General features: G+C 39.1%; 2 protein-coding genes across 4 annotated transcripts; both read right to left on the minus strand.

Moving 5' to 3' along the window:
• Nucleotides 1-922: 922 nt before the first annotated feature.
• Nucleotides 923-16,402, minus strand: LOC103355160 (forkhead box protein P1-B). Of its 2 annotated transcripts, XM_008278854.1 has the most exons (17): nucleotides 16,316-16,402; nucleotides 13,899-14,039; nucleotides 12,542-12,574; nucleotides 7,530-7,667; nucleotides 7,346-7,435; nucleotides 5,830-5,950; nucleotides 5,505-5,610; nucleotides 5,291-5,398; nucleotides 4,839-4,926; nucleotides 4,406-4,483; nucleotides 4,096-4,291; nucleotides 3,766-3,842; nucleotides 3,503-3,604; nucleotides 3,235-3,362; nucleotides 2,246-2,300; nucleotides 1,895-2,058; nucleotides 923-1,790 (listed from the first exon to the last, which is right to left on the minus strand). In XM_008278854.1, exons 2-17 carry the CDS (start codon nucleotides 14,022-14,024, stop codon nucleotides 1,628-1,630), a joined length of 1,773 nt encoding a protein of 590 aa, XP_008277076.1. In that variant the 5' UTR covers nucleotides 14,025-14,039; nucleotides 16,316-16,402; the 3' UTR covers nucleotides 923-1,627. The 2 variants fall into 2 exon arrangements, with proteins under 2 accessions (XP_008277076.1, XP_008277084.1); XM_008278862.1 differs by lacking the exon at nucleotides 12,542-12,574.
• A 2,601-nt stretch (nucleotides 16,403-19,003) lies between these two features.
• Nucleotides 19,004-23,483, minus strand: LOC103355175 (eukaryotic translation initiation factor 4E type 3). 2 transcript variants are annotated; one of them, XM_008278874.1, is made up of 7 exons: nucleotides 23,221-23,483; nucleotides 22,256-22,328; nucleotides 21,632-21,726; nucleotides 21,482-21,542; nucleotides 21,330-21,396; nucleotides 21,091-21,246; nucleotides 19,004-20,979 (listed from the first exon to the last, which is right to left on the minus strand). In XM_008278874.1, exons 1-7 carry the CDS (start codon nucleotides 23,379-23,381, stop codon nucleotides 20,933-20,935), a joined length of 660 nt encoding a protein of 219 aa, XP_008277096.1. In that variant the 5' UTR covers nucleotides 23,382-23,483; the 3' UTR covers nucleotides 19,004-20,932. The 2 variants fall into 2 exon arrangements, with proteins under 2 accessions (XP_008277096.1, XP_008277104.1); XM_008278882.1 differs by lacking the exon at nucleotides 23,221-23,483 and having other exon boundaries at nucleotides 21,632-21,729; nucleotides 22,256-22,321.
• Between the last annotated feature and the right edge of the window lie 202 nt (nucleotides 23,484-23,685).

Genomic DNA, 23,685 nt, shown 5'->3' on the forward strand with positions numbered 1-23,685 from the left:
TTCTAATTTAGAATTTTTTTATTTATTATTTTTTTTCAGTTTCTAGTTATTTGAGTGACTATTGTGAATTTTGTCTTTCTTTAATGGAAGGGTATGAATACATTTGAGGACGAGTGTCAGTAACAAAAGGGAAAGTCTGAACTGATACCAGATGAGTGGCATTTTTGTTTAACATAAACAACCTACCATCAGACTCATGAAGTTTCTTTCACTCCACACAGTCCTGATCATTTACTGTTTGTGTAAAGGCTTCAGGCACTTACCGATTACCCTTCACATGCCGCGTTTGATAGAAAAGTGTTTACTTGGCAGACTTTATATAACAACGCAACAACATTTAGTCACTCCCAGCGTGCTTCTTAATGAAATCTGCTGAATAATTATCTGTCTGTAATCTGACAGTGAATCTGTAGTATCTGCATCCCCCTCTGTGCTAGAGCTCCAGCACATCATATCATCCTGCACACACCCCACAGCGTGAGCGCACTCCACGTCTATTAATACCTGCCAATCACGAAGCACGGGCTACAAATCTGCGAAGACATATTGCACAAAAGATCTATTCAGTTCCAGTGCTCATACTGATGGAAAGTCAAGCTGCTTTCCAAACACGTCAGTTTAACAAATAATGACAGACAAGACTAAAATAAGATGATCTTTTATGCAACATTATCTTCCCTCAAACACTGTTCCTCACATTAGATTGGTTTCGTAAATGACACCTGCTGACAGTTTATGATTGTAAAATAGACGTATATTATTACAAGGAGGAAGTTTGCCACACATTACCTCACACTAAAAAGTTGAATGAGAAAACTGTTAGCAGGTAATAGTCAGCACCTGGCTGTAATTTCATCATGTGAAACTATGACAAATGCGTACCAACACGACAACCAAGACAAAATTAAAGACACATACAGTATTCACATATATCATGAGGAATTTATTCTTTGTAGAGATGTATTGGTTTACAATAATGGTAAATCTATAGTATCTACTTTTACAAGCTCAGTTCGAGCAAAATTCAGCAATGTTCATGAAAGGGGTGAAACAGACCAACAATTATAAAGAAGCTACGTATCCTTTTGATCAATTGATTATACTTTAAATACAAATATATCAGATCATGTTGGCAGTGAACATTTTCATTTTTAAAGCAACATTTGTTTTTTCCTTTCTCTACAAATCTTTATATATTATGACTACTAAAATAATAATCAGGTAGTGTGGCCCCCAGCGCAGCAAAAAGCAGCTACAAAGAGGGGAGACGTTCATTACGAAGTGCTAACTATCAATGTTCCCTTTCCTTTGGCTTCTCTGCTCATCATGGTCCTTTGTGTAGAGATATATAAAATAAGAAAAATCACAAACTGACAGCTTCACAAATGTATTTTTTTTTTTGTGATTTCATTCAACTGTACAAAAAGAACTCAGAGCTAAATTGAAAACAACAAATAAGAAATGCTGATAAATACCAAAAAAATAAAATAAAATAAAATAAAAATCCCAAGAATTGAGTGTTTGGTTACGTAGATGAAGCTGTTTTTTTTTTCTTTTTTTTTTGGAGTACAAAGTCACACAGGCTGTGAGTGAGGTGGCCTTGCAGTAGAGAACTTGGACCTCATAGTCAGAGAGAAGGCACACGATCAAGATGAAGGTTGGGCCTCTCCGGGCTGCCGTGGTCTTCATCTTGGTTCATCTCTGGGCTGTGGCCGTGCTCGTCTGTGCTCTCCGGAGATTCATAGGGATAGTTTTCACATATCTCCTCGTCCTCCTGCTCTTCTTTAATGCTTTTTAGATAAACACACACAAAGAAAACAACGCGTAATCAGAATTTGATTCAGTGATTAAGTAACAGCTGCGTCATTATCTGGGGGAAAACGGGGACACTCACAAAGCTTGCGGAGGGGACTGTGTTGCACTGCTGTCACTTTGGTATCCAGATCCATTAGCAAGGGCTCCATTCATCTGTTCCTGGAGAATATGAGGCAAGGAGTGCAATGGGATGCTGCCCATAGAAGCTGGGTTGTAGAAAGAGTTGCCTTCGAGACCGCCGCTCTGGAAAAAGTAATAGTCTCATGTTTTACATTTAAAATACTTTATTAACACATGTAAACGCAACCTTTTTATAATACTGCACTTGGGGTTACACGTTGCTACATTTCAGGTTTGTCTGCCCACAACTTCACATCTTTTTTATTTGCGATATAATATGCAGAAACGGATCTTGAAATGTTAGACTTACCTGAAGAGCAGACCCAGCGAAGCTTTGACGGTTCTGAGAGTTCTTCAGCAGAGATCTGGAAGCACACAAATACAAGAAGCTATGCTTTATTTACTATCAACACTTGAAAAGCCTAAGCTAAGCTAAGCTAAGCTAAAGTTTAAGTAACTATTTTAGCATGTCTGGCTAACAGTTGAGCGACTCCTGGGAAGCTAGTAAGATAGCATCAAATCAAGCACGCAGGTTTAGGCCTCCTAGTAAATATTTTTCTTTGTGACTGACATAGCAACAGTAACAGAGGGAGGCAATGCTTAATGAGCATTTCCTTCAATTCGCTGGAACTGTGAGTTCTGCCAAAATACACACTGGGATTCCAGGTCTGTTTGTTTAATGAAATCTCCACAACCTAAGAGTGTGAGTCATATCGCTGTACGACATGACAAATCAGGAACAAAAGCACCACATGACAGTTTTGATGAATTGCTGATAGTGGTTTATCAAGAGAAGTTGTGAAAGTCCCAAGTTTGGCTTGTGTGAACGACAACAGGTGTGGCACTTCGTCTGCTTCACAAAAACACTGAATTTGCAAAGTAGGATCTGAGGATGTACTGTGCAGCTTTCACCCGTGACTATTCACGTGGCTGCGCCGGTTACATCTCAGTTAAATGGACTGTAAAATGCTAAGTAGTGCTTTCTCTGATATTGTATTCAAAGCTGTCTGGATGCCCTTGTTTGTCCTTTAACCTTTAATGCTTGAATACCTGTAATTGGACCACTGTGTATAAATAAAGGTTAAATGAATGAATTCCCTTGTACAAACATCTCAATTTTTCATTATTATCATACCACACTTCTAGCCTTTGAAACTCTGAGACCTGTTTACAGTAAACATTGTTTGTACTTCTGAGCTGGAGTCACAAGGTCAAGTTCTTTGGCAAAGTCAGGCAACTAACTTCTGCTAATATCTGAAAGCACACAGACTTTTGGCTTCACGGCCAAGGTATACATACCCATTACCAGCAGTTTTCTGGGGCCGCCTTCTGTGAAACTCGATCTCATCTACCGTCCACACAGCTCCCTTCACGTTCTCCAAACGTACAAAGCATTTATGGAGACTGAGATTATGTCTGACTGCATTCTGGAAAATTTAAGCAAAGCAAAAATCAGCACCTGTACATCTGTAATACTGAATCAGCACTCATGCAGTTATATGACAACTGAATTACAACCACGTTTCCATAGTTTTCCTGTTTCCTTATCAAATAATAGTGTTCGTACCTTCCAAGTAGCTGCATTGCGCCTGAAATATGCAAAGTTTCTTGTGAACCAGTTGTAGATTTCATTTAATGTCAGCTGATTGCGAGGTGATTCAAATATAGCCTGAAAGAGACAAAGTGTGTAAGAGATGCTGCAACAATATAAAACAAATATATACATTTGTTTCATGTTGGTATGGAAAGAAAAAGTGCAAAATTATTCCTAAACAGCACTTTAATATTTCAGCAGCTGTGTAATTTAAGTATCAAGTGAGTACACGTTACCTGTCTGATGAGAGAGGCATATGTAAACGGGGGTCTGACTTCTGTGCTCAAGTAGAACTCCTTATTATCAATTATATCTGCGGAAAGACAAACCAGCAATATTTATCAACACACAATGAATAGGAAACAAAGAAGAAATGTATGTCGTTCTCAAAAACAAAACAAATACACAAAAATAATCAAATGTAAATAATGATAAACAAAAATGAAACCCCTCCCCTGTGTCCCTGTGGGGGTTTGAGTTATGTGAATCTAAGCAGAGGCATGTTTTAGGATAAACCAGCTGTAAAAAATTCTATTAGAAGTTGTAATTCATGTTTTCGCGGTTACCTTGGCTCACGGAGCGGCTATATCGCCTCCGCACAGGGGTTCCAGTGAACATGCTATTGGGAGTGAGGACCGAGGGGGATTCGGAGAGCGGCGTCAAGGGTGTGGACGGTGCTGTGGCGCTCTGAGAGAGGCTCATCGGAGGAAGGCCTTTGGGTAATGTTGCCTGGGAGAAAGACACATTAGATACCAGATTCACCTGAAAAACAAAACAAAAACAAAACAAAGCAATTAAGTCAGCAAAATGTCAGTGTAACTACAGGCAAAACAATACTTATTATAATTGAAGGAAGCAGCTGTGGCAGGTACTTACAGGCTGTGCTGCAGGTTTGGGTTCAGAGGACTTAAGATGAGCCATCATGGCTTGGAGTCGCTCTTTGTCCTTCTTCAGCTGCATTGGATGGAAGATCAAAACAGAAGTTGGGGGGGTTGGTGAATTCACAGCTTGAGTTACATGACCAAACGACATTCAGTATGGGAACTACATTTCTGGCATCCTGAGGTCTATAATTATCTTAAGACATGACTTCTGCTTCTAGTCCGGGTGTAAAAACATACCGCAATTGCCAATATTTAGGCATTCACACAAGTTAGTTTAAAAAAAAAAAAAGGCCAGACACATCACTCTACCAAGCAATGGTGGAGTTATAATAAATAAACAGTTTGTAAATCAAAGATGAGTTGTCCTTATTGTTGTAAGATAGATATGAAAGGGTCAGATAAAAGAAAATAAATCAGATGTGTACCTGCAGTTCCAGCTGCTGAACCACTTGCATCTGCACACGACACTGTGCTGTGCTCTTGTCATCCAGTGTATGTTCACTGTTTAAATGTCTGCCAACAAATACATTTAGAATCAGGGCATGCTTTGAGGAAACCATGTGTTGCACAAACAGAAGTACAAAAAATGCTCAAATGCTTCCAGAGTCATTATGTACTTTTACTACTTAAAAAACTAAGTTCACAACGAAAGAAATAGTAAATACCCAATAGCTAAGGGCAAATAACATTTTAAGTCATTATTTTAATAACAATTTGAAGCTCCAATTAAATTTGACATTTATAACTCCTGACCAAATCAGAAAATACATGCAAGGGTGTTTCCTTTAAGTTTGTTATATCTGTGCGAGTGCACATGCTGATAGATGTGAATAGGCATCATTCCAGCTTTAGAGGTATGCGAGGTTTCACCACTCACTTGAGAAATGCCTGAAAGTCTCCAAAGACAGTCTCACAGCCAGGCCATTTACACATACCATTCCCATATAGAGGATGGCTATTCTGTGTGTTTTCATCCAGTGATCCACTGCAAAAAAAACACAAATGTCAACATGCGAGTATCAGATTAAGCAACATAAAAGCTTGATATAAACAAAACTACACAACGGTTTGAACAAGACAGTGGAACGCACCTTTCTTTCCTCTTGAGAAGAGTTTGGTGGCCATTGGTGGTAGATTGTTGACTGGAAGACTCTCTGGATTCTCCAGCAGCAGACAGGATGCTACCATTATCACAGCCTAAAATAGCACATATACATAATAGATAAACTGCTATGTAATATAGCCGGCTGTTATTACATTTGTGCAGTTTGTCAACCAAATTAGCTGAAGATCATCGATTCAAAATCTCCTTTTTAGGACACAATTTAATTAAACACATACAAGGTTCAGTATTGGAAACTTTCCAGTGTATACATAAACACAACAACACCTAGTAAGGACTGTAATGACACATACCTGGGGCTGCAGTGGGGCTGGTGGGGAGGACAGACAGCAGGCCTTGTCTCTGCAGGTTTAGGAGATGCTGCTGTTGCACCTGAAGGAGCTGCTGCTGGATGGCAATCTGCTGGGCTGTCAGCTGTGACAGACGGAATGACAGAACATCAGTCATCAGTTAAATTCTTAGCCATCCTGTTATTACAATGTTCTTCATTCATATACTACCTACAGTTTGTATTTTAATGGGCAAAACTATGTACAGCACACTTTTAAACTATGTGGAAATTGTGATAAATTTCTGGTCTGTGTAGATTCTCAGTCATACAAGACATGGTGATTCAAGCAGGTGCAGTAAAAAAAAAAAAAAGCAACTGGACTTCTCGTCTTTTTGTATTTCTGCAGGTGAACTGTGCAGTCTCTCCTGTGTTAAGCCGGGTGTTTGTGGAGATGTGGTTTCGTCTCCCCTATATTCCAGTTTGTGCACTCCTCGCTGCATTGGATTACATATACAGCACCGAAGCTTCCATCCTCCTCAAGGGGCTTGACACAGTCCAAAAAAGCCTGTTTGTTTTCCCTGACATGCTCCCATGTAAAATTGATGTTGCTGTTCACCAACTTGTTCCATGAAGGCCTTTACTTCTTGAACTTTGATTCTGACCCAGGTGTCGTCCACATATCCAAACTAGTGGCGGGGAGCTGTTCCCTTGAAAGAACCCAGTGCTCTGCTTTCTGCCTCGTCCATGGAGAGATTGGGTACAAAGGGTGACACTGCAGAGCCCATGGCGCAGCCGAGCTTTTGTCTGTAGCAATCCTTATTATATTTGAAATATGTGGGAGTCCGGCAGAGGTCCAGCAGGGCACATGTCTGGCTGGGAGTGAAGCTGATTTTGTTGTTTAAAGAGCTGTCTTGCAGCAGTCTTTTTCTGACAGTGTCGACTGCCTCCATGTAGGTACACATGTGAAAAGTGAGGTGACATCTAATCATCTGGGTGAAGGAAGCCATCTATTTTAAACTGAAACAGAGATCTAGAATCAGAGTAGGGGGTCTATGATACCAATTATCAAGTGATTATAATGGAGTGCTGAGATCTCTCCCCAGAAAGTTTCACGACCATTAACATCTGGAGCCGCCCCTGACTTGGCAGCTTCCCAACCATTCCTAACCGCGAACCACAAGAGTCTTGGGTTGTTAATGGGCCATTAGCCTCTTGAGCCGGGGGTGTCTCTACACACCTGAAACTCCCAACTGAGAAAGCCTGAATGACAGATGAAATGTCTTCAAGAACCTAAAAGAGAAGTCCAGCTGCTTTTTCCTAAAGCCCCTATTATTAAACACCATCAATATAATCCCCATCTGTTGCTCACACTTGTGTCATTTACTGCATTATTCCCACACTCCAAAGAGCAAACACTTGAAATTAGTATTGATTGTCTTAAAATGGATGGATGGATGTCTTTGTTGAATTCTAAATATTTCTACAGTGATCAAATATTCATGAGCTCATAAAAAGAAGTCTTAATGAAAAAAGCATACCTCTTGACTAACAATCCCAGCGTTCTTCTGGTGCAGCAGCTGCATATTTAGCTGCTCTTGCTGATTCTTGAAGACCTCTTGAATTTGTTGCTGCAGATGAGTTGATATAATTAGAGTGAAGCAAATAAACAGGTTGTGACTAATGTGGAACAAGAAGAACAAAACAACACTAAAAATGAATTACCTGGTGTAACATGAGTGCTTTCTGCTGCTGGAGAAGGGCTTGGAGCTGCTGAGGGCTGAGGATCTGCTGCTGTGGTGTCTGCTGCAGCTGCTGAGGAGCCTCTGCTGGTGGGGTCATCATCGACAATGACACTGGAATCTTTATTACATGAAAAACAACAACAACAACAAAAAAAGAGTGAGTGGAAAATCTCTACAACAAAACACTCTTGAAGTCAAGTCCGTGACAAGACTCACCAAAGAGAAAACTTAATGGGCTTAAACGCTGCAGTGGCAAACAACAAATACATAACAGACAGTAAATGGGCTGTTTGGGTTGTAAATACATGCAACTTTCATCACATCTATCTGTATTGTTTCCTGGTGCAGACCATCAGTGCACCTATGTTAGTGTTGTATGATACTGAAAAAAATGGCATTATGATGTTTGTTTGTTTCCACAATGTATGTTAAGATATGAAAGCAAGAAGCAGAATTTGTGAAAGAATCATCTAGAATGATTGGGTTGATTGTGCAGTGTGATGCAGAAAATAGAAACAGAACATCAATCATTTTAAACAATAGCATGCAATTTTATTTTTTTTAGTGTGAACCTTTCTGATGTAGTGCAACACTGGCAAAGGGAACCAAAACAGTTATTTGGTTTGGTTGGCTTTAAGATTTGGCTTTGCATTTCACTTACAGAGCTTTGTGGTGCTGATTTAAATGGTCAAACAAATTTGTCTTGTTGCTTCTTATTTCCACAGGGCTGCACAATCATGGCTAAGATTCTCATCATGACTATTCTGACCAATACTAATATCAGGAATATTTATTTATTTATTTAGCATTTATTTTAAAAGGTTAGTCAGCCTGAGACCAGAGATCTCCTTCACAAGGGAGATCTGGCCAAGAGGGCCGCAGCATAGTCACATTAAAAACAATAAACAGCAGATAAAATGTAACAACATTAAAACTTGCTCTCATACAACACTTGCACACAGATAAGGTAGACTGTAAGGATTTCACCCGAACTTTAAACTCATTCAGTGTAACAACAGCTTGAAGTTGATTTTGAGATTGCAATTTATTCCAAGCATTAGGTACAGAAAACCTAAATGCTTTCTTGCCCTGCTCAGATCATACTTTGGGAACAACAAATTGCAGAGTATCCATAGATTGTAGATTGTGACTTCTATGTTTTCTTTTTAAAAGACAAGACAAATAGGAAGGAACAACATCCAGAATGCTTCTGCGAAAATAGAATACAGAATAGCCTGTTTATCAAAATTATTTATTTATTTTAGGGACAAAATATTTTTACGTCACTTTTTAAAAACTTATATAAACAGTGTACAGCTGTGCTACATTCTTGCTAATGCACAAATCGTAGGACTAAAATCCATCCATCCATTATCTATACACCGCTTAATCCTCACTAGGGTCACAGCGGGCTGGACCCTATCCCAGCTGACTTAGGGTGAAGGCAGGGGACACCCTGGACAGGTCACCAGTCCATCACAGGGCTACACTCAGAGACAGACAACCAAGCACACTCACATTCACACCTACGGACAATTTAGAATCACCAATTAACCTCAGCATGTTTTTGGACTGTGTGGGAGGAAGCCGGAGAACCTGGAGAGAACCCACACTGCACGGGGAGAACATGCAAACTCCACACAGAAAGATCCCGGTGTCTTTACTGGGACGTGAACTGGCGACCTTCTTGTTGTGAGGCAAAGGTGCTAACCACCGAGCCACCTTGCAGCCCTAGGACTAAAATAACACTTGAAATATAATTCTTCAGATTTAAAATAGCTCCTACACGAGAAATTAAAACTGTACCTGGTTCTCTATGAGCAAAGCACACATTTGAATCGATATCACAGTTGACCATCGCACCCATCAATTGTGGCAAACCAAATCTTGCTTCTCCTGTTTCTTTCTTATTCTGGTGTGCACATGTGAAGCCTGTATGTCAACAAACTCCATGTCTCCCAATAAAGTTAATAAAAAACATGTTCTATCTGATTGCTATTTCTGATAATTTGACTGGATTAATCATGGAAAATGAGAACTGCATCCATTTGTTTTTTTTGCATCAGGCAGGCAATAAAAAAAGTTATAGCATGATGTGCTTGAATTAATTTGCCTCACATTACATCACGCTTCCTACAATGGGACTATTCTACACATGCACATTGTGATGTTGATGCTGAAACGATGCAGTTCTAGCTTACAATGCAAACTAAAGAAAAGGTGTCTCTACTCGGGGATTACAAGAAACAACTACATTTCTGTTTGAGTATCTGCCTTTCTTGGTCCTATTCTGTATGTATACGCTTGTACTGAGGATTTTAACAACATCACAGGAGCAAGAGAAAAGCTTTATACAGGATTTTTTTTTTTTTTTTTTTACTGACAGAAGCACAGCAGATATTACTTGCGGTTACTGGCCTCACCAACCTGCCCAGTGTTATTACTGTTATATTGTTTATTGTTTCTCTCATCTTTTCTCTCACCGCTCTCCTCTCACCCCAAACGGTCGAGGCAGATGGCCATTTTTTTCTGATTCTGGTTGTATCTGTGGTTTCTTCCTCCTCACTGTCAGCCAAGCGCTTGCTCAATGGGAAACTGTCAGATTTTTCTCTAACATTGTATGTTCCTGACCTTACTACATTCAGCACCCTGAGATGACACAAGTTGTGATTTGGTAGTTGCTAGTAGTGGTGCATCCTTGGATCCAATATAGTTAAGTGAAGTTCGACCAAAACTGACATTGAAATAAACAAGTCCAGAGGGGTTTTCACAGCTGAAGAGTAGGTTATTTGTGTAATTTAAACACACGTGCACACACACAGAAGAACTTGTGTGCACTCTGACTGCAGAGTCTGTTCCCTCTGTGAAGTGCACCGCCAGTGAAAGTGCTCTGATGTGAGGCAACATAAAGCTTTTCAAAGCACAATGTCCTACGTTTTACTGACAAGCTTAATATATAAACTAAATAGTTGCCAGCTTTGTTTGAACAATGTTGTAGTTAGTAGAGGAGAAGGTAGATTACAGAAGGAATACATATTTTAAATAATAATTGAATGAAAGCAGCCATATATCTTAGGGATTGACTGTTTATTGGCCTGGAAGGGGATTTTCGGTACTAAAAAAATAAATAAAATAAATGAATCATAATAAACTGAATGAATTTAACTTTACAATTTAGAGCTTAATGTTGAAAAGTCCCCTTTTAATATGTAAAGTATAAAAAAATAAAAGTGTTTCAGCAGTGTTTTGTGTTTAACTTTACTTAACTGGTACTGGCCCAGAAAAAACAGAAAAAAACATTACGGTCGATCATTAATGTATTTGCTGTGTGGAATATTTGCTGTAATAAGGTTATAGCTGTGTATGTCAAGATATTATCAGATTTTCTTTTATTCTTCTCTGTAACCCACTTCATAAAAAAGTACTGAGTGTACTGTAGACACCAGCATATAATCAATAACTGAGTATGGAGTGCAATGCACACACATGTGATGTCAAACTGTCAAACCTACTCCTGCGTAGAGCTGCAACTAAGAACTGTTTACACTAGCCATTATTCTCCAGTATGTTCTCTATGAACGACTTAGTGTTTTGTCTAAAAATGTAAGAAAATACTGAGAAAGGTTGTTAGTCCCCTACAGCTCAAGTAGACATTTTAACATGCCTCCCATGTGCAACACTCCAAAGGGAAAAGATGTTCGGTTTGCTATAATCTTTGATAAAGAAAAGCATCAAATAGTCACAGTTGAGAAGCAGAAACCAGCAAATAACCAGCATTGTCGGTTTAAAATGATTGAAATGATTAATTGACAATCAAATAAATGCATTTAATTCATTTTCTATCAACCAACTAATCAGTTCATTGACTAATCCTAGTAGCTCCTGAGCCTCTTGCTCAAATTCTGAAAATAACTTACAATTACTTACAGCACTCATTATTTCCTATTCCCACTTGGCTGGTCAGTCTTGCAAGCTGAGCTGCCTCAACTGCTATTTCAGCTAAAAATGAACCAAACAACAACAACAACAACAACAACACTGGATGGCTTAGGGGAATTAGAACTCCATCAAAACAACAACAACCAGTCCCACAAAAACAACAACATCCTCTGCTAGGCATGCAGCAAATTACCACACCCTCCCCCTCACTGTCAAGCCTCGCAGCTCAAGGGATGTTTACAGTAAACATAAACAGAGTAATCAAAATTGCACAGAGATATAAATAATGAATAAAAAAGCATACAGAGCCTGTTTACGAAAACAGAACTTGAGATTCGTATTTTAATTAAGGTCTGAACCACAAACAAACATTTCTCTCCAAGGCAGAGTCTGTTTTGAATCGGGTAAACAAACTGACAGTGAATTTCACACAGGCTTTGGGCTAACAATAACAGATGACTGCCTCCTAGTTTGTCCTTTCTTATGAAATTCAATGCTGCAGAGGTGGCCACCAAAGCAATGAAAACAGGTCTATCCCACAGACAGAGCCAGTTGGCCCCTCTATTTTTCTGTGGACACCATCAACACAACAACAGCCTTTGCCTAATCCCTGTTGCTATGGCAGCCAGCAAGTCCAAACATCTTCTGTTGTTGTTATTGTTGAAAGTCATACCAGTGAGCAACTGAGTGTAAACACAGATCTGTTCCCGCAAGACTGGTCTTGTGAACTCTGAGATGACTGACAGCAAATAGAAATGTTGAAAACTTGCAGAAAAACAAACACAATATGCCTCCCCTTATGAGATTTGATTCTTACTAATACGCTCCGATGGGTGTGGCGGAACAAAGAGTGACATTTGGAAAAACACATGCACTTAGCAAGAAACCCAAATGAAGTCGGGTTTAACGACATGAAACCTAAAAAACATTAAATTACACCACCACAAACATGTGACATCACTTTCATGCACACAACATTTCACCAAGCAAAATATTTAAAAATAGCCTCCTACTATAACATCACAGAACAAATAGAGAATAAGTAGGACAAACCTGATAGTCTCCATTGACAAGTCTGGCTGGGCACTGGAAAAGACAAACACTTCTCAGCAAAATCGTTCTGCCTGACAATCTTGCACAGCCTCGCTAACCTACATGATGCGAGCATAAACAACACCAACAACACAACACTGATCCCTCCGCCCAGCAGGAGTTGAGCTCTCCCTCCCCTTCTAAACCTCAGCACCACCTCCCCCCCATCTCTGTGCTTCCCCTTCAGCAAAAAAATATAAAACAGTTCAGTTTGAAAGAACTGAGGCAAGCAAAGTGAGAGGTTCGGGGATACTTGTAAATGTTAAAGACAAAACAGTAAAGCACCTCACATTCTCATGTTAGCTGTGTGCACCACGTCCCATATCGGCACATATCTGTTAAGTGCTCGACATGAGAATGTGTGGTGTTTGGATGCAAGCTGTATTCAAAATTCAGCTGCAGAATTACTATTCACACTTCAGTTAAAAAAAAAGAAAAAAAAGGGCATATGCATCAGTTGCAACACATATTTGTGGCATTGAGGACAAACATTCACACATGCCTCCATACGGCTGAACGGTGTTGCAACAGAGTAACTAAACTCAGCAGAAAAAAAATACAAATGAAAGCGTACCAGCACACAGCAACTCTCACTTCAGGGCTTCAACTAATATTTCATTATCTCATCATCTGCCGCTTATTTTTTTATCATCACGGTTTTCTCATGCCAAAATGGTCATCTTCAGATGGCATACTTAAGCCAGCCAACAAACCACAACGCAAAGATTTACATTTACTATATATAACAAAGAATAATAACAGATCTTTGCGATTGTGAGTCTGACAGTCTTGAGAGGAATTTCGGAAATTAAAAATTATATGAACTGGATTGAAGACTGTGCTGTCCTAGATTTCTTTCTTTGCTTTCAGCTTCACTGCTTATTTGCTATAATCTGTTTTGAGCACATTCTTCTAATGATAACATCAGCATATGCAATATGAAAATACAATTAACCCCTAGTACAGTTAAATAACCTAAACTTAAAAAAAAGGTTGAACAGGTTATTTTCACAAGCAACAAATTGGCAATGTTGTCTCTAAAATGCCAAACAACAAAAAAGAATGCGGATTACAATTTCCAAAACTGCAAGGACAAACAGTCTAAAATGCATAAATACTGCATTTACAATCATATAAGACACAAAAAAAATATTATTTCTATCCTGCATGTGTACAGCTTCGTAATTATGTTGTATTATTTGGAATTATAGGAAGACAGACACGGTTACACATATAGTATTATGTTAGCATACATATTAATGTGCTTTTAAAATAGAATTGTGATGTGCGTGAACAGATACAGCTGAGAATGACTGACCCTGGGTGCCTCTGGAGGAGGAGTCTGGCTACTCCTCAGTCGACTCTCATTCTCAGTGTGATTCCCGTTCTCTGTCTGACTGGCTTGAATGGTGTGGCTTGTTGGTTCTGACCGAGACTCATGCATCTGGACTTCACTAACCTGAAACAGGACATGAACGTAAAAGAAAACAGCTTGATAAGTCAATACAAAATGACTAAATTTAGGAAGCAGACAAGCAGAACAATAAATGCTTTTGACAAGACTATTACATCACTAGGTCATAAGTTTTTTTTAGACTTACTTAACAGTGTTCAATAGCCTCTAAAATCACCACGTTAAGGAAACTCAACTTGTGTCGCGTGTAAAGCTACAGCACTAACAGTTAAGAACTACAGTGTTACAGCCCTACCCACCAATACAAACATGCTCTTCCACAAGTGAGGGAGGAAGATGTTAGGTCTATTTGTTGAATAACCGAGTGCTGCCATGACTACTGTAAACACAGGGGCCCTGGGTCTGTGTTTATGTGCAAACATATCTTCCTTCTGGAACAATTTACCATTAACCAGGTGGTGCGATAAACCGCTGTGGCAGGTAGTACAATGCACAAGTAGGCTTTTATGTATACAGCTTGGGAGTGTTTGAGTCAAAAGCTAAGCAGCATAAACAAAGGTAAAGAAAGTAGGCAAACAAATAATATAAGCAGATGCAAAGCTACACAGAAAGCCTGAAATGAAACAGACCACATAGCCTCAAGGAGAATGTCATTATTTTCAGCATTACACAAAATCCCATATTGAAATTAGTCTGTTAATCAAACCAATCAGTTAAGCCCAGCTGAGAGTCAATGTCAACATTTAGGCAACGTCTGACAGATGATTTGATTACACAACATACACTCATAAAGTCATGAACAAAAGATGAGCAACAGTTCACCGAAAACCAACTAAATCAGACGAAAACGGGAAAATGACGAATGGACTAATGGTAAGTTATGTCTAGCTCAAGTGGTGTGTCATTCTTAGACAAGTTGGTGGTTAAAAATTAGGTAATTCCTGCCATGTAACCCTAAAAACATGTCTGAGAAAAACAGGCAGCTGTGCTTAAAGTCTCTGCTGTTTACTTTTGCTTTCAGGATCAGGATTAGTTCTGAAGACAAAGGGCAGTTTTCCTGTTGACATTTTTAGAAGGTTGGGGGTGACTTTAGTTGGAAAAATGCAGGCTGAATACTGTGTCAATATCTTATCAATTTCATTATTCATACAACAAAACAGATTTTATCACGCTGTGTTGCTGCAGCACAATCATTTTTTGAGGATGAGCTGAGTAATAACTACATAATGAATTTTTTACTGTTCTTGCCACAGGGGCAGCTTTCCAGTAATGGGCACCACCACTGTAAGAAAATGTAAAGGAAACACTGCAACAGGGACTTTCCTAAAGAAGGAGCAAACTACACCCATGAATATATTTTTGACCACTGGTTTCACACAAGCTTTTATTTGGAATCATTAAAATAGTTATCGATGAAGTTTGAATCATAAAATCCTTGATTACAGCACACACACACACAAAAAACTCTTTAAATCAATTGGACTACAAGGAGGGATACCAGTGAAGTTATTAAGTTTTACTGAGTTAGATCAACAGCAATAAATTGCTTACAGTTACCTAAATTTTCAAGAAATTATTTAGTGCTACTTATTATTACAACTTGCCTGAGCTAGTTAATAATTTAGTAAGTCACACACTAACTAAACCAGTCTGCCTTGCTGTCATCTTACGTGCAATCACTCAAAAGCAATGGGTCGACCAGCTGATCGCCGGAAGTCAGATTTAATAATGTAGAAAGTTATAATCTGTTATGCTCGGCTTCAGGGCCACGTTGAGGAAACTGGGTTCATAATGTGCCATCACCACGCAGCACACATCCGCATCTGTACAATCTGCGACCAACATCCAACACTTTCATTTGTGAATGAAACAATAACCGATGTAACCTTAATTTTGTTAATTGCGGCGACGTGATGAAGTTGCCTGAACGCGATGTGAAAGGAATCGATATCCGTTAACAGCAACCATTGCAGTCTAAGCTTCCCGTTGAGGTCCTTTAGCTTTGAATAAGCCACATAACCAGAGAAAATAGAAGGTTTCAAAGTCTGATATATTAACTCCGCAGATAAACTAAGCCGAGTCTATTCGTGGTATTTAATGACCTAAGCTACTTAGACACGAAAACAGTTTTTGACCAACCTTGCGGGTAGCGTTAACGGTAGCTACAACAAAAGCTAGCATCAATCCTGACGCTAGCTTGCAAGAAACATTCCTCTTTCTCGTGTTCGTTTCGCCGACCGGTAATATCGCCACAAATCTGACATTAAATGAAATATCCCCCCAGTGGGCGTCAACGACCCGTGGAATTAACGTGTACTCACAGAATTGTGTACGCTAGGACAGTGTTTGAGTCAGGGTGGTGTCTGTGGAGGATCCCTCGGTGCTGTGTCTGCCTCAGTAGCGAGCTAGCCACAAGTTGCTAACAGAGGGCGTGGCTTAAGTAAAAGTAAACAATGGTGACGTCATGTCCACACGCGGACTGTTTCGGATCGGCTTGAATTTTGACGCATAACCCCCGAAAAAAAGAAGTGAGTCTCCTTTTTTGTTGAACTGACACTCAGGTCTAAGAGCTGAGTGCAAAATGTGAACATTTAAATTTTTCGAGAAAGGGAAGTAGCAGTTTAAAGAAGCGAGGAAAGGACAACAATCTGATCATCAGATAAAAACCAACCATCTATCAGGGAACCAACAGTATTTACAGAAAATCTATACAATTGAATGACCTCCAAAAAAATGCCTCTTCGCAGGGTCCTATATTAAAGCACATATAGCTAGAGTTATAAAGCGTTACTTTGTCTGAGCAGATTCCTAGTTATGCAGGGTGTAGTCATCCTAGACGCTTCAGTAGCAAGCTATTGGACTTCTCTTTTTAACACAACACAGGGCAACCAGCTCATCAGGACATAACTCAGCAGCCCACCAGCATCTGAAGGATGAGGGACACTCTTTTGGGGACAGCAATGTCCACATTCTAGATGGTTTGAGAGACATGAAGAGTGGAGGTAGCCAAACAGGAACAGCCATCTCTAAGAACAGCTCCCTCCAACCTGAACTCTCTCATTCAGGTCTACACTTCCTCCTGCTCACTACGCTCGACCAACAAAAGGCGCCTGATACAACCACCACGACAGGGCCTGAGATCGATAGCTAGACTCTTCTCCTCTGTGGTTCCCCAATGGTGATACGAGTTACCAAACTCTGTTCAATCTGCTGATTCCCTCTCAGTCTTTAAGAAGAGACAAAAGACCCAACTCTTCACTGAACACCTTGCACTTGACAGACTGAAAACAAACAAAAAAAATTCCTATTACCTCCCACACAGCCTGCTATTGGCATGAACGCCCTATCACACTTGAACTTGTTCTATGGCACTTATCCAGATTGTTTTCTCCTGACTAGATCCTTGCTTGTGTTGTATTTGCTCTCAGATGTCTGTCGCTTTGGGTAAAAGTGTCTGCAAAACGAAATTGTAGAATTGTAGAATTGTAGCTGGCAAGGGGATCTACGACAGCTAAAATGCAGTGCTGAGATCTCTCATCTCCATTAACACCTTGAGTTTCCCCTGACCTGGCAGCTTCACTGCCATTTAAGTTGTTGGGAAAGCTGGCAGTTTCACAACCAGTGTTGCTGTAGCTTGTGGGAAACAGGATGGTTTCACACCATATGGGCATTTGAGTCCTGGGTCCCCAATAGGCCATAAGTCACGTGAGCTGGGAGTAAGTATATAGGCCTCATCTTAGACTCCCCCTCAGTCAGTTAGAACTGAAGGTGATTGGCTGAGAGGTGAAACTTCTTCAAGAACTGAAAAAGTCAAGTTGCTTTTTACCAAAGCTCCTAGGTTGAATATTACTTTGCCACTAAAAAAAAAAAAAAAAGCCAAAATGCTTGAAGGAATATAATCACAGCATTAGAAATCAATAGTTGAATGTTTCATTGACAAGTGCTTGTTAGATTCCCTCATTTTATATAAGTTTGCACATGTCACAATTTAATGGAGTTTGAGGTAGGTACATCCTGGAAAATCCTCCAAATACAATTATATGGAATATTTCTGAAGAAGAAATCACCTCACCCATGAGAGATTGATGATTTTAAAGCTAAAATAGGACATTTTTTTATCAACGGTGGTTTTGGGCATTATCTTTCCAGAACAAGTGATATTGTTTGTGAATGGGTTATTTTAAAAAATGGCTTGCATTATGTAGCACACAGGGATGCAGTCCAGAACAAAGACAGGTGGGTTTTTCTGCATTGCTGACCACAAGCACCCTATAAAAGTCGTTTAATATTTGTTACTATCTAAGTGTAGATCTATAGACCGATCCCACTCAATACTGTTAGCAGTGGTGGCAATAAGGTTGACAGGATTGCACAGCCTATGCCACAAAGATGGAGCGTCTAATGATGCTCTCTACCAATCTTCAGCCAATATAATATCATAGCCAATATAAAGACCGGACCAGGAGACCAGTAGCCTTCTTATAAAATATCTTTATTCCTTTTGCTTTTATGTGACCATAAGAGGGAGACATTTTCTCTCTAGGTGTTGTGAAATGGAAGCTAGATGAAGTGTTTTATTAATCCCAAAAGAAATCAATTCCAATGTTATATGCTTGTCCATGGATATTAAATTCTAATTTGTACACTGAAGACACAGGTAGAAGTTTTTTGCAAGAGTTAAAACGTAAACAAGATGTGCATGTGTGAAATTAAGGCCATTCAGGGTTTCAATTTAAATCCACAGCCACTGTTATTCTTCCCCATGCTGTTGGATGCTCTTACCTTTATTATTAAATGACTACTGATTGATTTACAGCAAAAATCTACTTTAAGTGAAAATTAACCTAAGTAATGAGCAAAGTTCAGTCTTGGAAATGAACACCTTGATAATGACCCAACCATCTTTTCTAGAAAAACAGCCTCTAAACGTCCAACGTGCTGTTTTTCATTCAGTATAGTGCTGATTTATTTACTACGCTGCTGTAGGTAAACAACAAACAACAAAAAGGCAGGAGTTTTGGTGTCTTTATTTTTCATTCTCAACACGTGTAAAACTAATAGAGAAACATGACTAGGTACAATTTCAACATGCTGAACACCGAGGACTTTAACATTGTAAACCGCTGAAAAGCACAAGGCACCATCCAAGATCAACAATCAGTTACAAAGTCTGAGATCTGAAGAGAGCGGTCAGCGGTTTATGTGCAAGGAAAGTATTGTAATTCTCTTATCCTACAGTATGTGCTTCAAACATTATTACATGAACAACTAAACACATTTGGCAAAGTCTGTAAAACTAACCGTTCCTGTCAATGTTGTTGATTTTAGCAGATAATCCCAGCTGAGCCATCAGCATTACAAACACTTCAACATTTGATTTAATTGATAAACCACAGCAGCAGTCTTTCTATGGGTTCCAATGCACACTCCATAGTTCCATAGAAATAACCTCAAATGTCTTAGCGTTACAGTACTAGTCCTCAGAATGATCCTGTTCTGCTCTATGCAGCCACTCGTACAGAAACACACACAAAAAAAGGCCTTTGGTGAGATGTAAATTACATGAGTTTCAACACTTTCCTATCATTATTATGATTTTCAACAACACAAATACAGCCTATTACATATAAAACCACAGAGGGAAACACTTTAAAGCTATGGATTTGAGAGAAAATGAAAGTTTTAGGTGTAGCAGTAATAAGCCGTCACCAGTTTTATACAGTTTAAGCCTTGCAGCAGTGAAGGCGTCACCTCAAACACCTGTGATTTGTACAAATATATTACAACAGGCTCAAAACAGCAACATCTTTCCTTTCTGTGGCCTCGCGACAGATTTCTGCGTGTCATGTGTTGATTGTTAATTTTTTACCTGTGGCCAGTTTTATCTACTTTACAAATGGTTGGTTGTAAAAATTTCATTTGAACGCAGGTCAGATGAACACATGAAGTCGTCGACACATTTCAGTTAATATCAAAAGCCGAAAAAAGAAAAAAAACAGAACCATAACAAAATGAACAAGAAAATTAGCTTTACACTTCATTAGAAAACGTGACAGAAAACCAAAGTGCATTTGGTCTCTCGTATCACAACTCCACACAACCCTGGAGGAACTATCAGATGTCACATAAACACAGTAAGAAACAAAGTGCTTGATTTAGGGCAGAGGCTGAAACAAAATGACAACCACAACACAGCAAATTTGCCACAAATTCTACAGAATACAAATGATTGCATATATATCTCAGTATCTACTCAAGGTGATTTGTGCACTGAGGTCATTTTATTGTAACATGAACATATTACTTTCACTCCTATCCTACACAAGAAAATAAAATTTAAAAAAAAGACTGTGCAATTTTATGCTCAAATACTAGCCATACAGCATACTAAATATTTACGTTGTCCAGCATAGGCAATAGTATTTTGGCTGTAATTACAAAAAAGATAAACATGCTGACTAGAAAAGCCTTGTAATGTATTGTTAGGATAAAGGTTTGCTTTGTAGAACTTGGCCTCCTCTTAAATCCAAAAGTGAGATTTATTTCAAAGACCTAGCTTTGTTTGTGCTCAGTAAACTGCTCAGAGTATGCTATAATACATCAAAAAATAAAAAGTAAATGATCTGCTGTTTTGGTTACTGTTTGTAAAACTTTGCAGTATAAAAACATACAAACACTTCCATAGTTAAAATGAAACTAAAATAGTTTTTGCTTTCCATTAAAATAAAAGTATTTTGTTATGAATGACAGTAGCTCTCAGAAGATGTGAAATTTCACTGAATCAGAGTCGTAATACTTGGGCTACATTGAGGTAATTAAGATGGTACATTAAGCAACTAAACTGCTTAAAAATTTGACCCAGTATTACAGGCCAAATCTTGTTCAACAGAATAATTAAAAAAAAATAAAATCTCAAGGCTTCTGATGTGCAAAACGTGCTAATGTCTTGATCGACCTCCTTCAAAAGCATGATGCTCCTCATGCGCTGAAATAGAAGCAAACAGGACGTAAGTATTCTCATTGTCTGTTGTTACTGCTGATTATTACATATTACATGATTACATAACACTGTCAATGGATGGAAGAAAATACTCACGTTTATAAAACACTGCTTTAAAAGGTATTTGAGGAAGGAGCTCATAGATCTTTCCTAAGACGTTGGACTCGGTAGCACAAGAAGCATTTCCATTCCAGACCTGAACAACATCTTCTCTGTCTCTTACACTGACGCTGACCCCGACTACTTCGTCCTCTGTAAGAACATCAGAGTGAAGCGTTTCAGAATTCATTTCCTTGAGTTTAACCAATGGTATTTTCACAACCAAGAAAACGTACCTGAGGCACAATAGTCACTGAACTGTTCTCCAATGGTAGCCAACAGCAACTCCTTCCACACGGCAGACTGTAAATATGAAGATAAATTTGTGAAACAGTCACAAAGTAGTACATTTACATAAAAAGATACTTAAATATGATGTATCACTTACAGTGCACTCCTTGGGTACTTTCATTTTCCAAACACCACCTTTAGCATTGCTTTCTTCTTCCCTGTATGCAAACCAGCAGGATGCATTACACGCTATAAATACACATAAATTGTATAAAAAAGTACACTTTTTTTCCCAGGTTCAACTCACCAAAGTGGTTTTCTTTCTCCTCTCATCAGGTGATAGCTACATCTTAGTGGCAAACTAGAGACACTGGGTATGTTGTTGTAAACTCTCCAGAAGTTCTACTCCAGTGCCAAGGTGAACAGAGGAAACAGAGTATTTTATTGAACCATTTACTAGCACATAAAGTACAGACAGATGACCTTGTTGATTTTTACATTTGCTACAGTGGACACAATCGCAGCCAAAGGTCTTTTCCGCATTACACACAATTACAAACACCACGCACACACACACACACGGGTGCACGAATCAAACTAATGACATATTGGAAATAATTTGCTCTGCTAATTAGCAATTACGCAGATTAACATTTTGATTTGTAGGCGTTTGTGTATCAATACGTAATTTAAGACCTTGTCAGGAGCTCACTGAACTATTTTGGTCTATTGGTTATTACACAGAGTCACAATACTATGTGCACTGCTACTGAACTTTAGGCTGATGAAACTGTAAAATGCAGTTTAACCTGTAGACACAGGATGTATGGATGATGCTACTTAGAGCAAATTACTTTCAAATACAAAGCCACGAAGCTCACTGCACCTGCTGGAGCTTTGTTCTTTTGTCAAGACTGTAAAAGCATCTTACCTGGACGGTCTCAACGGTGTAGATTTTCTTCAGGTTTGACTCACATTCAGCTGCTGTTGTTCCAGGTAAAGATCTGACAAAAATAAATAAATAAAAAAATTGGATCTACTGTATTTGCTTTATTAAAAAAAAAAGAAAAAAGTACACCTGCAAATATCTCAGGTCCTTTAACTTGACATGTTCTAAATATTTGTTTTCTTGGCTCCATTAATCAGACATGTTTCAGAGAGCTGCCCTTTGAGCAGACAGGTTGGGGTTGGAGAGAGAGAGAGAGAGGGGGGAAGAGTGTCAAATGACAAATAACCCAGTAAACAGTAAACAACACTGACCCCATTTGAACACAGCACCCTGTGATTTGCACAAACCGTGCATGGTGACGCTTGTGCAACTCGGTGTTGCTTGACTTCTGCTATGATGACTTAACATTAATCAAACAAAAAAAAATGTTTGGGTGTTAAATTTGGAACTTTGTGTTTAATAAAAGTTTGACCTACATAAGTTTAAAAAAAACAAACACGTGATTCAACAATGGCCACAGACATATTAGCAGTCAGTCAACAAGTTTGGAACAATAACACCTGTGATTATACAAACTCACACTGACCTTGTCACACATCCAGCTCAGTTATTATGTTTAGCCAGTTAGTCAGAATCACGCACATTTGCTTATTTTAAGATCCTTCCAAGTGGAGGCTTATGTAGGTCACAGAGGAAACAAACCGACAGATAAGCTGCATCTACACCGTTAAAATGTAGTTTCAGTTGTAATAGTATTTTTTTGTCATTTATTAAAGCAGACAGACGCCGACAGACACACTCATAATGCCATCTGTATTGCAATAACTGACTTATAGGTAAATTCGTCATCCCCCCTCTTTGTTCTCCTAACAGGTCAGTCACAGAGTTCACCTACTTACCACTGGCTACTAACACAACAGCGGAGGGGAAAATGAACAGTTTCCTACCTGTCGAGCCAGAAAGTCCACGGAGAATGTAAAGGCAGAGTGTCATTATCATTATCATTTGAAATCCTTCCCAGATCTCTGTCGCTCAGATGAATATTGTGCTCCAGCAGACCCGGGCTGGACGATGAGCTCAGTTGTAACGCAGCTACGGGAACTGCCATTGTTACTTCTGAAAGGCCAAAAAACTTCCGTTTAAAAAACTAGCAGATGTGTTGCGCAGACGTGTCTACCTCGGCTGTTATCGTTACATATATATAGGTTCGTTAGGTAAAATTAACCCCGATCAGCTGCTGACTCATTGGTCGCTTCGCCGGTTTGCGCCGTCACAACAGAAAAACGTAGACGCCCGCTGACTGCCCTGCGGCATCTACAGGGAACCGGAGCGGTCGAGAAGTCACTGTCAAGGAAGCCTACACATGCCTTAGGTAAAAATTAAAAATAGCAACGCTTCGACAACAAACAATA

Source organism: Stegastes partitus, unplaced genomic scaffold (assembly GCF_000690725.1).
Source record: "Stegastes partitus isolate 25-593 unplaced genomic scaffold, Stegastes_partitus-1.0.2 Scaffold4, whole genome shotgun sequence".
In the NCBI taxonomy this organism is placed as follows: Eukaryota; Metazoa; Chordata; class Actinopteri; family Pomacentridae; genus Stegastes; species Stegastes partitus.

Bases quoted from the DNA above. Each gene is read 5' to 3' on its own strand.
- LOC103355160 (XM_008278854.1), bottom strand. From the start codon at position 14,024: ATGCATGAGTCTCGGTCAGAACCAACAAGCCACACCATTCAAGCCAGT. The intron at 5,611-5,829 runs GTATGTGTCATT...GTGCTATTTTAG, and splicing joins CAGCCCCACTGCAGCCCCAG to GCTGTGATAATGGTAGCATC. The intron at 1,791-1,894 runs GTGAGTGTCCCC...TTATCTAAAAAG, and splicing joins CAGTCCCCTCCGCAAGCTTT to CATTAAAGAAGAGCAGGAGG.
- LOC103355175 (XM_008278874.1), bottom strand. From the start codon at position 23,381: ATGGCAGTTCCCGTAGCTGCGTTACAACTGAGCTCATCGTCCAGCCCG. The intron at 21,543-21,631 runs GTGAGTTGAACC...GTTTGCATACAG, and splicing joins GGAGAAAGAAAACCACTTTG to GGAAGAAGAAAGCAATGCTA. The intron at 20,980-21,090 runs GTGAGTATTTTC...CTTCTATTTCAG, and splicing joins TAAAGCAGTGTTTTATAAAC to CGCATGAGGAGCATCATGCT.